General features: G+C 52.2%; 1 protein-coding gene across 1 annotated transcript; it reads left to right on the top strand.

The window, feature by feature from the left end:
* The first annotated feature begins 268 nt into the window (after positions 1 to 268).
* Positions 269 to 13,133, top strand: LOC144277778 (C-type lectin domain family 4 member G-like). Its single transcript, XM_077838770.1, has 10 exons — positions 269 to 360; positions 447 to 558; positions 2,475 to 2,600; positions 4,211 to 4,273; positions 7,215 to 7,277; positions 7,463 to 7,525; positions 8,573 to 8,662; positions 9,485 to 9,636; positions 11,205 to 11,311; positions 12,205 to 13,133. Exons 3-10 carry the CDS (start codon positions 2,585 to 2,587, stop codon positions 12,341 to 12,343), a joined length of 693 nt encoding a protein of 230 aa, XP_077694896.1. The 5' UTR covers positions 269 to 360; positions 447 to 558; positions 2,475 to 2,584; the 3' UTR covers positions 12,344 to 13,133.
* The last annotated feature ends 439 nt before the right edge of the window (positions 13,134 to 13,572 follow it).

The raw sequence follows: 13,572 nt of genomic DNA, 5'->3' as shown, positions 1-13,572 counted from the left end.
CCAGCTCCGAAAAGATCCTCCCACTTAAAGATTGTCTGTGCTCCTTGGGTCACTGGGTGGGTGGCTATTATTTGTCAGCTGCACCAGGAATACTGATTGGATGAAGGCTCCCAGCTGCTAGAGGAGAAGTGACAGGGTCACAGATCTCTGTGTTCTGAAGAGAGGAAGAGTGGCTGGGTACATGTGTTTCCTTTTCCAGGAAAGATGCTCAGAACCTCAGCTGGTATAAAAGCCGCTGGAGCCATTGGGGTAGGAAGAGGCTCAGAGTGATGCCTTCAGGCAGCATTAACCAAAAGTGCGAAGAGTCCGACCAAGGGACACTCAAGGAACAGGAGACAGAAATGGCTTTTGGGAGAGCAGGTAACCCCAGGCTGCATTAGTGGGAGAGTGCGCAATCATTTCCTGCTAATCAGCTCACTCCTTGATAACATGCCCTGATCCTGCAGACTCCACACCCCAGTGAAGCCAAGAGGAGGGCGGTGTCAGCGAGGTTTGCAGGATTGGGCCCTACTTATGGAGCGGCATAGTGCTCAGCAGCGAAGTCAGACTCGAAGGCAGGTCTGTACTCTGGGAGGGTGGCGTTTCATACATCACAGCAGGAGGTGCTGGGCAGAGCCAGGCTGAGAATTCCAGGCTTGTCTCAGCAGCATTTCATCAGATGTTTATGTTTGGTGCTTGCATACTATGGCAATGAGGGGTTTAAAAGCGGGGGAGCAAGAGAGAGAGAGAGAGAGAGTGTGTATGGGGGAGGAGGGGTGCTGTATGAGGATAGATAGATACATAGATAGATAGATAGATAGCTGTGGATGAACTGGTGTGTATGGAGATTGTGAGATAGATACGGATGGATGTGTGTGTATGGGGATGGATAGATAGGTGGGGGTGTATGGAGATGGATGGAGGGGGGTGTATGGGGATGGATGGATGGATGGACGGATGGAGGAGTATGGGGATGGCTGGATGGGGTTGTATAGGGATGGCTATCATTTATGGGATTGAATGGATAAATGGATAAATAGATCCATTTTGTATCCATATTGCACTCAGGACTAGTGTCCACAATGCACGAGTTGCTGGGCGCTGGAGCCCGTCATACACAATTGCAGGTTATACCATCAAGAGCCTTGGCCCTGATCCCTGTCCCAGGCCCAGGGGTGGACGTGTTACGAGAGGCATTTCAGAGCCAGAGTTCTGCTGATCAGGCGGGATGTCCCTGCGTTGTGCAATAGGAACATGCCTCGTGCAATTCTGCGCTTACAGCAGATTTGTGCTTCTTTTCTTCCTCTTTTTTTTACTTTCATTCCTGGGAAGTGAAGGGGGATATGTGCGTGTGTGTGTGGGAGGGGGCGCTGATTTGAGATATAGGCGTTGGAGACACAGCTGCTTCCTTCCCCTCCCCACTGACAGCAGCACAGTGGGCTGGGGCAGTGGAGGAAGGGGGGGTTGGCTGGTGAGTACATGGTACTGTGCATGGAGCAACGCTCTGAACCAAGGGCTTGTCCCTGCCTGGAGGAGGCTACAGTGGATGGGACAGAGCAGCACAGAGCGGGGGGCAGCCTTTCTGCCTGGCAGGCTTCATGGCGCATGAGTCTGCAGCAAGATGGGGAGGAATCTTAGAGGACAGTGTATGGGAGAGCATAGGGCACTGGGGGGGAGGCCAGGGCTGGCCATAGGGAGGTGGTACAAGCAACCATCAGGAGGGGAGCACTGACTGAACAGGGGGTGAGGGGGAGATGTAGGCAGGGGTTGCAGCCGTGGTGCTGTATCCTGATGGTGGAAGGCAGTCAAAGCAGAGAGAGGAAAGGGTGGGAGGTGAAACCCCAGGGAATCATCCCAACATCTCACATAGATCTCATGGCCTGGCTCCCCCAAAGGATCCTTGGGAAAACAGAGGGGACTCCCAGGAAATGGGGTTCTCTTACTTCTGGGGCTTAGGCTCAATGGAAATCCAGGTGGGCAAATGATAGATAGATAGGGTGGATATAAGGAGCAATGGTCTCAAGTTGCAGTGGGGGAGGTCTAGGTTGGATATTAGGAAAAACTTATTCACTAGGAGTGTGGTGAAGCACTGGAATGGGTTACCTAGGGAGGTGGTGGAATCTCCATCCTTAGAAGTTTTTAAGGCCCAGCTTGACAAAGCCCTGGCTGGGATGATTTAGTTGAGGGTGGTACTGCTTTGAGCAGGGGGTTGGACTAGATGGCTTCCTGATGTCTCTTTCAACCCTGATATTCTATGATTCTATAGGGATAGATAGATAGAGGGTGTGAATTCCCCTGCATGCTCTGTGCTACACAGAGATTCCTGACCCCAGTGGCACGTCCATCTCTATTTATGAATTACAATAATAGTGAATTCTGAATTCCCCTAGTGCCTTCCCCGCGAGGCTTCGAGCACACCTGCCCCCGCAGCACTGGTTCGCCAGAGGGCAGGGACCGATGCTCTAACCCCCGCTGTCTCTGCTCCTGCCTTCCAGGGAATTCCTTGCTGCAGTGCGGTAGGGGCCTGAATGGGGAGGAAAGGTCAGTATTAACCCTTTACGCTGTGCACGCCGTGTCGTTTGTGTTATGGGTCATCCTCCTCGCCATGGTGATTGGAAAGAGTAAGTATCCCAGAATGCGTTTAGGACTATCACACAGGAATGGACCAGTGGAAAAGACCATGGGTGAAATCCCGACTCCATTAAGTCAATGGCCAAACTCTCATTGGCTTCAGCAAGGCCAGGATTTCAGGCCAAGAGTCCCTCCCAGCCAGGTCCCCTTGTGTCTGTCAATGGCCAGTGTCAAGACACTGCAGGAGAAGAGATATAGGCCCCCGAATGTGTTTCATTGTGCCATAGTGCTGCTAATTGTAAGACAAGACTCAATAAGTCAGGCCACCTGCCCTCCAATTCACAGCAGTGGGGCACCTTCCCAGAGCCCACACTGTGAGCAGGAACACGCTGCTGTTTGATTCTTGAATGTATTCACAGGTACAAGTAAGTACAATGTGTGTTGGGATGCCTTCTAGCAGCTGCTCCACGCAGGATAACAGCCTAACTACTCCTGCCAGTTAAGAGAGTAGCTCCTGTAGCTCAAAAGGTCTTTGCTGTGGCAGGGATTCACATCCTGCTGAGGAGCCTTGGTGGGTGTCATTACACATAGCAGCCTCGGCGTTGTGAACTCTAGGGGGTGTTTGAATTAAAGCCCCAGCTCCAGGAGTCTTGTGATTGGGTGAGAATCTGAGCTTTCATTTAAAAATACTGAGATGGATTTTAGTTGCAGAGAAAAGCTTGGGAAAGTGATGTAATGGCTCAGAAACCAGGAGGCAAAGAAAAGAAAAGTCTATTATTTTTCACAAATCTCTTGATTTTTGAGCCAATCTTGTGATTGGAGTTGGCCAGACTGCGCCAGGGCAGAGGTCATTCAGAGGGGACTCTGGGTGAAATCCTTGAAGCCAGTGAGGCACCTAAGGCTCCTACTGCAATCCACAAAACTCCCACTGAGCACTGTAGGCACCTAAACTCACTCGACACCTCTAGGCATGCGCACTCCTGCCTCCCTCCAGGCATCTGGATGCTTGTCTCCCACCTAAACCCCTATACAAATCCTTTCTGCTCCTCTGCCAGGCAGGAGGGATTTGAACCTGGGTCGCCCACATCCCAAGTGAGTGTTCTGACCATTGGGCTATAAATTATAAGGTGGGCAGCAGCACCTCCTCCCCTGCATTTTGTGTAGAATGAGGCAGGCACCTAAATCATTCCCAAAAGACACTACCTAGGTACCTAAGCCAGGAGAGGACTTCCTGTTTGTGGATCACTAGCGGAGCTAGATACTTCCCATTCCTGCAGCCTGGACTAGCATGCCTAGCTCTGAGAAAAGGGTGGGTATGGCTCATCAGTATCTCCCATTGGCTACTTACACAGCTCCCCGCCTAGCGTGCTGCGTTTTGGGGATTGCACTCAGATGCATTGCTCTCCCCAGTCATTGTATCGGAGCCTGGGCATGTAACTCGGCTTTGTGGGTGTTCCTGGGATTTTCTAGGCACTGTGGTGCTCAGCATTGCAATGCCAAAATCCCTTTGGGGATATCACCCTCAGAGATTATCTCCACAGGGGGAAGTTGGAAAGTAGAAATGCAGCATTTCGCTCTACGCTGTGAACCCAAATCGAAAACTCAGCCCCCCACCCCCCAAATCATATAAACAACAGCTGGCGTCTGTCCTTCTGTCTAGACTCGGAGATGTCCAAGGAGCTGGAGCAGTTGCGGACTGGTCAATCTGTGCTGAGAGGCAACGGTAACAATTCAGTTTACTTATGAGTGTCCGTGTATTTGTATTACTGATGTTGCCCCTTTGGCAGAAGCCAAAATCGGAGGTGCTGTCGGGTTTGTTCCTGTTAGGGGGAGCAATCACTGCTCCCAAGCAGGTCTGTTCTCGCTGTGATCTTGTTTTGTTACAACATCTTGTTCCCTTGAACACAGCAGGAACAAACATCTGCAGGCTGTTCCCTGTCTCGGAAATCCCCCGTCTGCCCCTTCAGCTCTGTGCCCAAGAAACTCCATCTCTGCTTCCTGACAGGGTCCCGCTCACAGCTCCTTCAGCCTCCCCCATACATAGGCTGCTCCGAGCACCTGGGGCTACAACCAGGGTGCCCCTCGACGCACACGGCTCTTTCCTGCCATGCAGCCTGGTGCCTTGGGTGGTCACTTTCATTGTCTGCAGCTGTTTCACTACATAAATGAGGTTGATTGCTCCTCCTGTTGGGTCTAAAAGTGGATACTTGGAACTCATTGGCTATAACAAGGACTGTGATTGTCTATGGATCCCAGACTCGCCTGTTAGGTGTATTATGGCAGCACCCAGGAGCCCCAGTTATGAACCAGGACTCCATTGTGTGAGGTGCTGTACAAACATAGTACACAAAGCCAGTTCCTGCCCCAAAGAGCTTCCAACCTAAGTGTAAGACATGGGATGATAGGTGGAGACAGACAGACAGGGAGAGGGACACAGGGAAACAAGAAATACCAAACCTCTCTTCTCTTCTGTTCTGCTCCTATTAACTAACTAATGGTTTGATCTGAAACCCACCGAACCAATAGAAAGGCTCCCATTGTCTTCAGTGGTGTTTGGCTCAGGGTCTATCTAATTAGCTAGAATCATAGAATCATGGAATATCAGGGTTGGAAGGGACCTCAGGAGGTCATCTAGTCCAACCCCCTGCTCAAAGCAGGACCAATCCCCAATTAAATCATCCCAGCCAGGGCTTTGTCAAGCCTGACCTTAAAAACTTCTAAGGAAGGAGATTCTACCACCTCCCTAGGTAACGCATTCCAGTGTTTCACCACCCTCCTAATGAAAAAGATTTTCCTAATATCCAACCTAAACCTCCCCCACTGCAACTTGAGACCATTACTCCTTGTCCTATCATCTTCCACCACTGAGAACAGTCTAGAACCATCCTCTTTGGAACCACCTCTCAGGTAGTTGAAAGCAGCTACCAAATCCCCCCTCATTCTTCTCTTCTGCAGACTAAACAATCCCAGTTCCCTCAGCCTCTCCTCATAAGTCATGTGTTCCAGACCCCTAATCATTTTTGTTGCCCTTCGCTGGACTCTCTCCAATTTATCCACATCCTTCTTGTAGTGCGGGGCCCAAAACTGGACACAGTACTCCAGATGAGGCCTCACCAATGTCGAATAGAGGGGGACGATCACGTCCCTCGATCTGCTGGCTATGCCCCTACTTATACATCCCAAAATGCCATTGGCCTTCTTGGCAACAAGGGCACACTGCTGACTCATATCCAGCTTCTTGTCCACTGTCACCCCAGGTCCTTTTCCGCAGAACTGCTGCCTAGCCATTCGGTCCCTAGTCTGTAGCTGTGCATTGGGTTCTTCCGTTCTAAGTGCAGGACCCTGCACTTATCCTTATTGAACCTCATCAGATTTCCTTTGGGCCAATCCTCCAATTTGTCTAGGTCCCTCTGTATCCTATCCCTGCCCTCCAGCGTATCTACCACTCCTCCCAGTTTAGTATCATCCGCAAATTTGCTGAGAGTGCAAACCACACCATCCTCCAGATCATTTATGAAGATATTGAACAAAACCGGCCCCAGGACCGACCCCTGGGGCACTCCACTTGACACCAGCAGCCAACTAGACATGGAGCCATTGATCACTACCCGTTGAGCCCGACAATCTAGCCAACTTTCTACCCACCTTATAGTGCATTCATCCAACCCATACTTCTTTAACTTGCTGGCAAGAATACAGTGGGAGACTGTGTCAAAAGCTTTGCTAAAGTCAAGAAACAATACATCCACTGCTTTCCCTTCATCCACAGAACCAGTAATCTCATCATAGAAGGTGATTAGATTAGTCAGGCATGACCTTCCCTTGGTGAATCCATGCTGACTGTTCCTGATCACTTTCCTCTCATGTAAGTGCTTCAGGATTGATTCTTTGAGGACCTGCTAGGTTCCAGCTAGGTTCCTGTCTGCATTAGGGAAGTTTGCACCATCGTTGCTCATAGATGTTACAGCCAGAAGGGACTGTTATGGGCCTCTAGTCTGACCTCCTGCATAGCAGAGGCCACAGAGTCCCACCCAGCGATTCCTATATCCAGCCCATATCTGGCAGTGAAGCTGGAGTGGAACTTTTAGAAAGAGACAGACAATCTTTTAATAATTCCAGGTGATGGAGAACCTGCCCCTTGTCTACAGACCGTGTCCTGATAGGTAAATGCTGATGCAAAACACTAATGCAGACACACACTGGGATGATGCAAAGTAGGACTCACATCAATGGGTCTAATCCTGATAACCTGGGCAAGCCTTGTGCCATGTGTCTGCACTAGGGATTTGCACCAGTCCACGGTGATGCTAGTACAAATTTCCCTAGTCTGGATGGGCCCTAACTAAACTCACTAACAAGCTGTCCCCAGGCAGGGCTGGTAGCTGGAGGTGGGGTCTGAATGAGCACAAGTCAGGGAGCCCCGAGTTCTAATCTTGCTTCACTACCTGGCCTGGGGCAAGTCGCTCTCCATCTCGGAGCCTGAGTCATGGACCGTCATGGCCAGGGGACGAAAGAAAATCCACCCGCGCCGCCTCTTCCCAGGAAGGAAACCAGCCCCGGGAGACCCCAGTACCTTACAGACCCGCTCTGCTGGGGAACACGGCCCTGCCCCACGAGATGAAGAGAGGGGTAGTTCCCAGCTCACCGGCCTCTGTGTCTTCCAGGCTCCAAGACAGCGAAGCAACTGGAGACACTTCATTTCAACCAGTCCGCCATGCACAGCACTGGTACGTACTGAAGCCCTCACAGACCCACAGCCCAGCATCACCTCTACAAACCTCCTGCACCCCAGTCACATCACTCCTCCTCCTTCCAAGCTCCCCCCAACATCCCCCATTCCCTGGCCACCTCCTTGTTCCCGCTGAGCCCTGGGCCCCTCTCAGGAACGTGATCAGCCCTGTTTATCTCTCAGAGGTGGAGCTGGCCACGGAGCTGAAGAGGCTGCAGTCGGACCAGGCCACGCTGAGAGTGGAAGGTGAGTGCCCATGGCGGGGCGGGGGGCAGGGAGCAGGGCTCAGGCAGAGGAGGGGGTGGAGAACAGCAGAAAGAAGAGAGCGGGGTGGAGAATCCCAGTGCCAGGTTCCCATGGCGATTTGGGATCCATTCCACCCTACCCCGCCAGGCCAGCCCGCGCAAGCAGCATTTGGGATCAAGTCACCGAGGCTGGAAACCAGGGCCCTGCCCTACTCTGGGTGACCCACCGGAGGGGCGGGGACACGGCCAGTGTCCACAAAGCCTCTGCACTCAGGGCTCCTCTTGTACCAGGCTCAGTGTGTGTGACTAGCTGGGGTGAACTGGGGAAGCCAGTTCACTCTTCAGTTCCAGGGATTCTCACCCCAGGTGCATTCCTGGTCACTGCAGGAGTCTCTGGCCTTTAGGGACTCCCATGGGCTGGGCTGCTACAGAGGGGGGATCTGGCTGTTTCTTTCTCCCTAGGTTCACTTGGGACCACTAGGAGAGGGGATATGTGTTTTAGAAGCAGGGGAGGGCCGGGGGGAGGGAGATGGGGATGGTGACTCATTAGTGGCTGAGGGGAGGCAGGTAGATTAAAGGGCTGGGCAGAAGATGACCCAGGTGTAATAAACTGGGGAGCCAGAGGTAGGGAATTGTGGGGCAGGGCAGCGTGCCTGGGTATGAGACAAGGTCAGGGCTCCTGCTGAGGTTTGGGGGCGGGGACCTGGTTTTAGATGAATGATTTTGACCCTTGTGAAAGGTTCAGGTTCAGCTGGTGATTCCGGCCGGGTCTCCAGTCCCTAATGACTGTATCAGACTGACCGTGTAACAAGCTCTGTGACTCCTGCTGCTGGGATAGGGGCCCACTTCAGTGTCACAGCCAGGCCCCAAATCCCAGTGTTTATGATCTGCACACAGGTGTGCAAGGCCCAGCTGCACACACCCGCTGCTCTAGTTGACCTCTAGCAGCTTCTGAAGTACAGAATATGGTGAGCGCCACTCGAGGCTCACAGACTGTTTAAAGGGATACAACCCTATTCCTACATGTGACAGTGTGTTGTGTTTGCAGTGTCGGAGGGTCTGGCCAAAGCGAAAAGTGACAGAGATAACATCAGGGCTGAGGCCTACAAGATTCTGGATGCTGTCCAGAAAAGGAACGGTGAGACACACGCCAGCCTCGACTTGCTGAGGCTGTCAGCTCTTCGCGGCAGGGACCGTCTTTCTGTTCTGTGTTTGTACCATGCCTGACATAACGGGGCCTGATCTATGACTGCAGCATCTAAGCACTGCCATAATACACGTAATAAATAATGTACGGCACCCAGCAAATGGGGGCCTGGGCCATGGCACCTCGTGCAGTTAGGATTCCTGCTCGTTTTCCCCACAAGCAGTGATAATGTTCAGGGGGCTATTGGGATTTCCCCTAGGTTGTCAAGGAGTCAGTTTTGTCTAATAGTTAGAGCAGGGGACTGGAATGCAGGACACCTGGGTACTATTCCCATCTCTGGGAGGTATATGAAGTCTAGTGGTTAGAGCAGAGGGCTGGCCACTGGGACTCCTGGCTTCTATTCCCAGCTCCTTGAGGCCAATGTTGTCCAGTGCAGTGGCTTTCAACCTGTGGTACGCAGACCCCTGGGGGTCTGCAGACTATGTCTAAGATTTCCAAAGGGGTCTGCACCACCATTAGAAATGTTTTAAAGGGCTGTAAACGAAAAAAGGTTGAAAACCACTGGACTAGTGATTAGAGCAGGTGAGGCCGGAAATCAGGACTCCTGAGTTCTCTTCCCAGCTTGGGAATGGTCTTGAGCAAGTTACTGCACCTCTGTCTGTCTCAGTTTCCCCCCCTCTGTAAATTAAGGGTGACGCTTCTCCACCTTGGCTAGGCGCGTTGAGGTCATTGGCTAAAGGGTACTGGGCAGGTGCTATTATTGTCCGTTGCAGTCCAGCGCTGAGAGTGACCTCTGCCTGTCTTGCATTGCAGACTCTGCCTGCAGCATTTGTCCAGCCGGCTGGCTGCTGAATTCAGGGACCTGCTACTACTTCTCCACAGTGCGTAAACACTGGTCCTATGCCAAGCAGGCCTGCAAAGACCAAGGTGCCGAGCTGATTATTATTGATAACCCACAAAAGCAGGTAAGTCAGGCTCACTGAGTCCAGCCACACAGCCCGGACAGGGCGTGGAGATGGTCTCCCAGCAATTGGGAGGCTCTTGGCATGAGAGAGATGCCTGGGGACAGGATAGTAGCTGACGTTTCTCTGCTCAGTGCCTAGGAAACACATTATGCACTGGTGTAAAGATGTGCACAAGAAGGGCAACAAAAATGATCAGGGGGCTGGAACAGCTTCCAGATGAGGAGAAATTAAAAAGAGTGGGACTGTTCAGCTTGGAAAAGAGACGGCTAAGGCTCTTTTGTGACAGAGGCTATAAAACCAGGACGGGTGCGGAGACAGTGAATAAAGAAGTGTTATTGACCCTTCACAGAACACAAGAAGTAGGCGTCACCTGATGAAATTGATAGGCAGCAGGTTTAAACCAAACCTAAGGAGGTATTTCTTCACACAGCACACAGTCAGTCTGAGGAACTCACTGCCAGGGGATGTTGTGGAGGCCAAAAGTATAACTAGGGTCAAAAAAGAATGAGATGAGATCCTGGAGGACAGGTCCATCAATGGCTATTAGCCAAGATGGTCAGGGACGAAACCCCATGCTCTGGGTGTCCCTAAGCCTCTGACTGCCAGAAGCTGGGAGTGGATAACACGGGATGGATTACTCAATAATTGCCCTGTTCTGTTCATGCCCTCTGAAGCACCTTGCCCTGGCCACTGTCGCAAGACAGGACACTGGGCTAGATGGGCCATTGGCCTGACCCAGTATGGCCACTCTGAGGTAGCCATTTGCAGTGCACAAGAAATTGTCTTGGTCCTACAAAACCCAGGGACCATGCTACATATACGTGAGCACCATCTATTGGCACAGGATCGAGTAGCAAACCGCTTCCCAGAACACAGACTTTGGGCACTCCCCCAACTCCCAAGAGTCACTGCACAATTCATCCCAAGCGCCAGTCAGGCTGCTGGGGACCCTCAGGCAAGTGAGCCTGACAGCTCCAGGGAAGCTCCCTGGGAAGGAAACCTTTGCGGGAATCAGAGAGAGACCCCTGATTGTAAGGAGTGATGGGGAAAGGACACACAGCGTCAGGTGGAGGACTGGGATCCATGAGATCGTGGTCACTTGGGAGCTCCCTGATATTTCCTGCCTAGCCTCCATGTCCACATGGTGCTTCCACATCCATCCAGAGCCGCAGCTCCCTCAGCAGGTCCTTTGGGAGGGGAGCCAGCCTGGTCTAGTGGTGCAGGACAAGCCTGGGAGCCAGGACAGCTGGGTCCTACTCGCTGCTCTGCCACTGACCTTCTGTGTGACCTGGCACAAATCACCATGCCTTAGTTTCCCTTCTCACCCTTGGTTTTGTCTGTTGGATTGTAATCTCTTTGGGGCAGGGAGCGTCTTTCACTAGGTGTCTGTGAAGCACCTGGCCCAAGGGGGCCTCGATCTCAGTCGCTGCCTAACCCAATGGGCCACATCTCGGCACAAGGAGAACAACAGAGAGCCAGAGAGGAGTACGGGCTGTGTGAGGTGGGATTGGGGTGGTGCCTTAGATTTGGGCCATATTTTATTGCAATTAATCATTTTCTTTTTTCAGGAGTTTTTGACAAAGAACGCTAACGGCAAGCAGTACTGGATTGGCCTGCACGACATTAGCAATGAAGGGACATTTATATGGGTCGACGACAGTTCTGTGTCATACAGGTCAGCCCAATCCCGCTCACTGGTACATGAGGGCAGGGTGGGGGGTTGGCTCCGGTGCAACTGGCCAATCAGTACGTTTCAAACACATTGAGTCATTGGCTGAGTGGGTGGAGCTGCCCTTTCTTGATTCATCTTCCATCTGCTCTGCTCTTTAAACTGTCCAGGGTTTCCCCACAGGGAACCAGAGCTAGTGCGGTAGAGAACAAAGTGGTGGATGATGCTCAGCTTTAAATTGTCACCTTCAGCTGAGCAGTAGCAGTTTTCAGGGTCTTACGGGGCAGTTTCCCCTTTGAGAAGAAATTGGTGGAATATGGCTCCTTCTTAGTGTAACTTGTTTATTTACACTAGACCTGAGGCAGAGATATCACCAACAGCACCCAGCTCAGTCCCCTCTTGCATAAACCTCAGCCCAAATAGCCCAGTGTTCCCAGGAAGTGACTCTATCCTGAGAATTAACTCCACGTAGAGAGTCAGGCTGGAAGCGAGGACTGACCAAAGAGAATGTGGATCACAGCACTAACCACGCAGGGTGTCCTCCAAGCCTGGTCAGTGCTCAGCCACTCAGGAAAAGCACTTGTAAGACTGTGGGTAACTCTCACTGTAACAGTACGGCCCTGATCCACCACTGTATTACCCCAGATTTACACCAGTGTAAATTCCATTGAAGTTAATAGCTAGACCAGTTTAAAACTGGAGTAACAGAGGTCAGTCAGGCCCTATATCATTACACTTGGCTCTTATCCAGTGCTCTGTAACAGTCAGCCTCAAACCACTTTCCAGAGGGTGAGGCCGGATCACCCTCTCTGGGGGCTTAAGTGGGATTTCAGGGAGTGCATTTCACCAGGGCTTCCCTCGAATGCCTAGCTGAGTTTGCTACTCTCTTTGATCCCCAGCAACTGGGATCGAGGGGAGCCCAACAATTTTGGCAGTGGTGAGGACTGTGTGATGATGCTCAAAGATGGGAAGTGGAACGACGCTGCGTGTACGATGAATGGGGACGGTTGGATCTGTGAAAAGAAGTGGACTTGTTAAACAGTGGCCAGGAGGAACACAACACAGCCAGTGCATCTTAATAACCACAGAGCCACCCTGCTGCCCTCTGCCCCTTCCATGCAAGGTCTGCCAGCTCTTTACAAACTTCAGTGCATTAAACCTCACAGACCTCACCCCTTCCACTCTTGGGAGCAAGGTACTATCACCCCAACTTTATAGCTGGCGAAACTGAAGCACAAGGACTTACCCAGGTCACAGCAGTGAATCAGTGGAAGAGACTGGATTAGTACCCAGGAGTCCTGACTCCCAGTCCCCTGCTCTTATTACACCACAGTATTTCACATGGCTGGAAACAGGAGTCCTGACCACTACTGCTCTAACCACTAAACCATCCTCCCCGCCAAGAGCCAGGAATCCTGACTCTCAACCCCCCTGACTCTAATCCCTAGACCCCATTCAACTCCCAGAGCTGGGAAAAGATCCTAAGTGCCCTGAATTCCAGCCCCTGCTCTAACTATTAGACAAAACAGACTCTTTCACAATGTGGCAATTTATTGGGTGGAAAACCCAGCTAGCCCCCTGAACTATATTAATCCATTATCAGCATTTATGGGGAAAGGGGGCAGAATCCTTACTGCACAAGAAGTCAAATTTTAGAACCTGCCAGTCAATCCCATCAACATGGTATAGATCTGGTCATTTCTCTATAGTAAAGGATGTGACCAACTTCCTGGTTTAATGCAAATTTTCCTCCCCTGCTAACTAGGGCTAAAATTTACACAGCTCCAGCCGCCGCTACTGCCCCGGGGCCCTTTAAATCCCCGCCTGAGCCCTGCTGCCGAAGCCCTGGGGTAGCAGCGGGGGGGCTCCGGAGGGGATTTAAAGGGCCGGGGCGGTAGCGGTGGCTAGAGCCCCAAGCCCTTTAAATCCCCGCCTGAACCCTGCTGCCGAGCCCTGGGGTAGGGGTGGGGAGGCTCTGGCGGGGATTTAAAGAGCTCCGGAGCTCCAGTCACCGCTACTGCCCCGGCCCTTTAAATCCCCGCCTGAGCCCTGCTGCCGAAGCCCTGGGGTAGCAGCGGGGGGGCTCCGGAGGGGATTTAAAGGGCCGGGGCGGTAGCGGTGGCTAGAGCCCCAAGCCCTTTAAATCCCCGCCTGAACCCTGCTGCCGAGCCCTGGGGTAGGGGTGGGGAGGCTCTGGCGGGGATTTAAAGAGCCCCGGAGCTCCAGTCACCGCTACTGCCCCGGCCCTTTAAATCCCCGCCTGAACC

This window comes from Eretmochelys imbricata, chromosome 20 (assembly GCF_965152235.1).
Source record: "Eretmochelys imbricata isolate rEreImb1 chromosome 20, rEreImb1.hap1, whole genome shotgun sequence".
Classification (NCBI taxonomy): Eukaryota; Metazoa; Chordata; order Testudines; family Cheloniidae; genus Eretmochelys; species Eretmochelys imbricata.
This window is presented reverse-complemented; position numbering and strand designations above follow the sequence as displayed.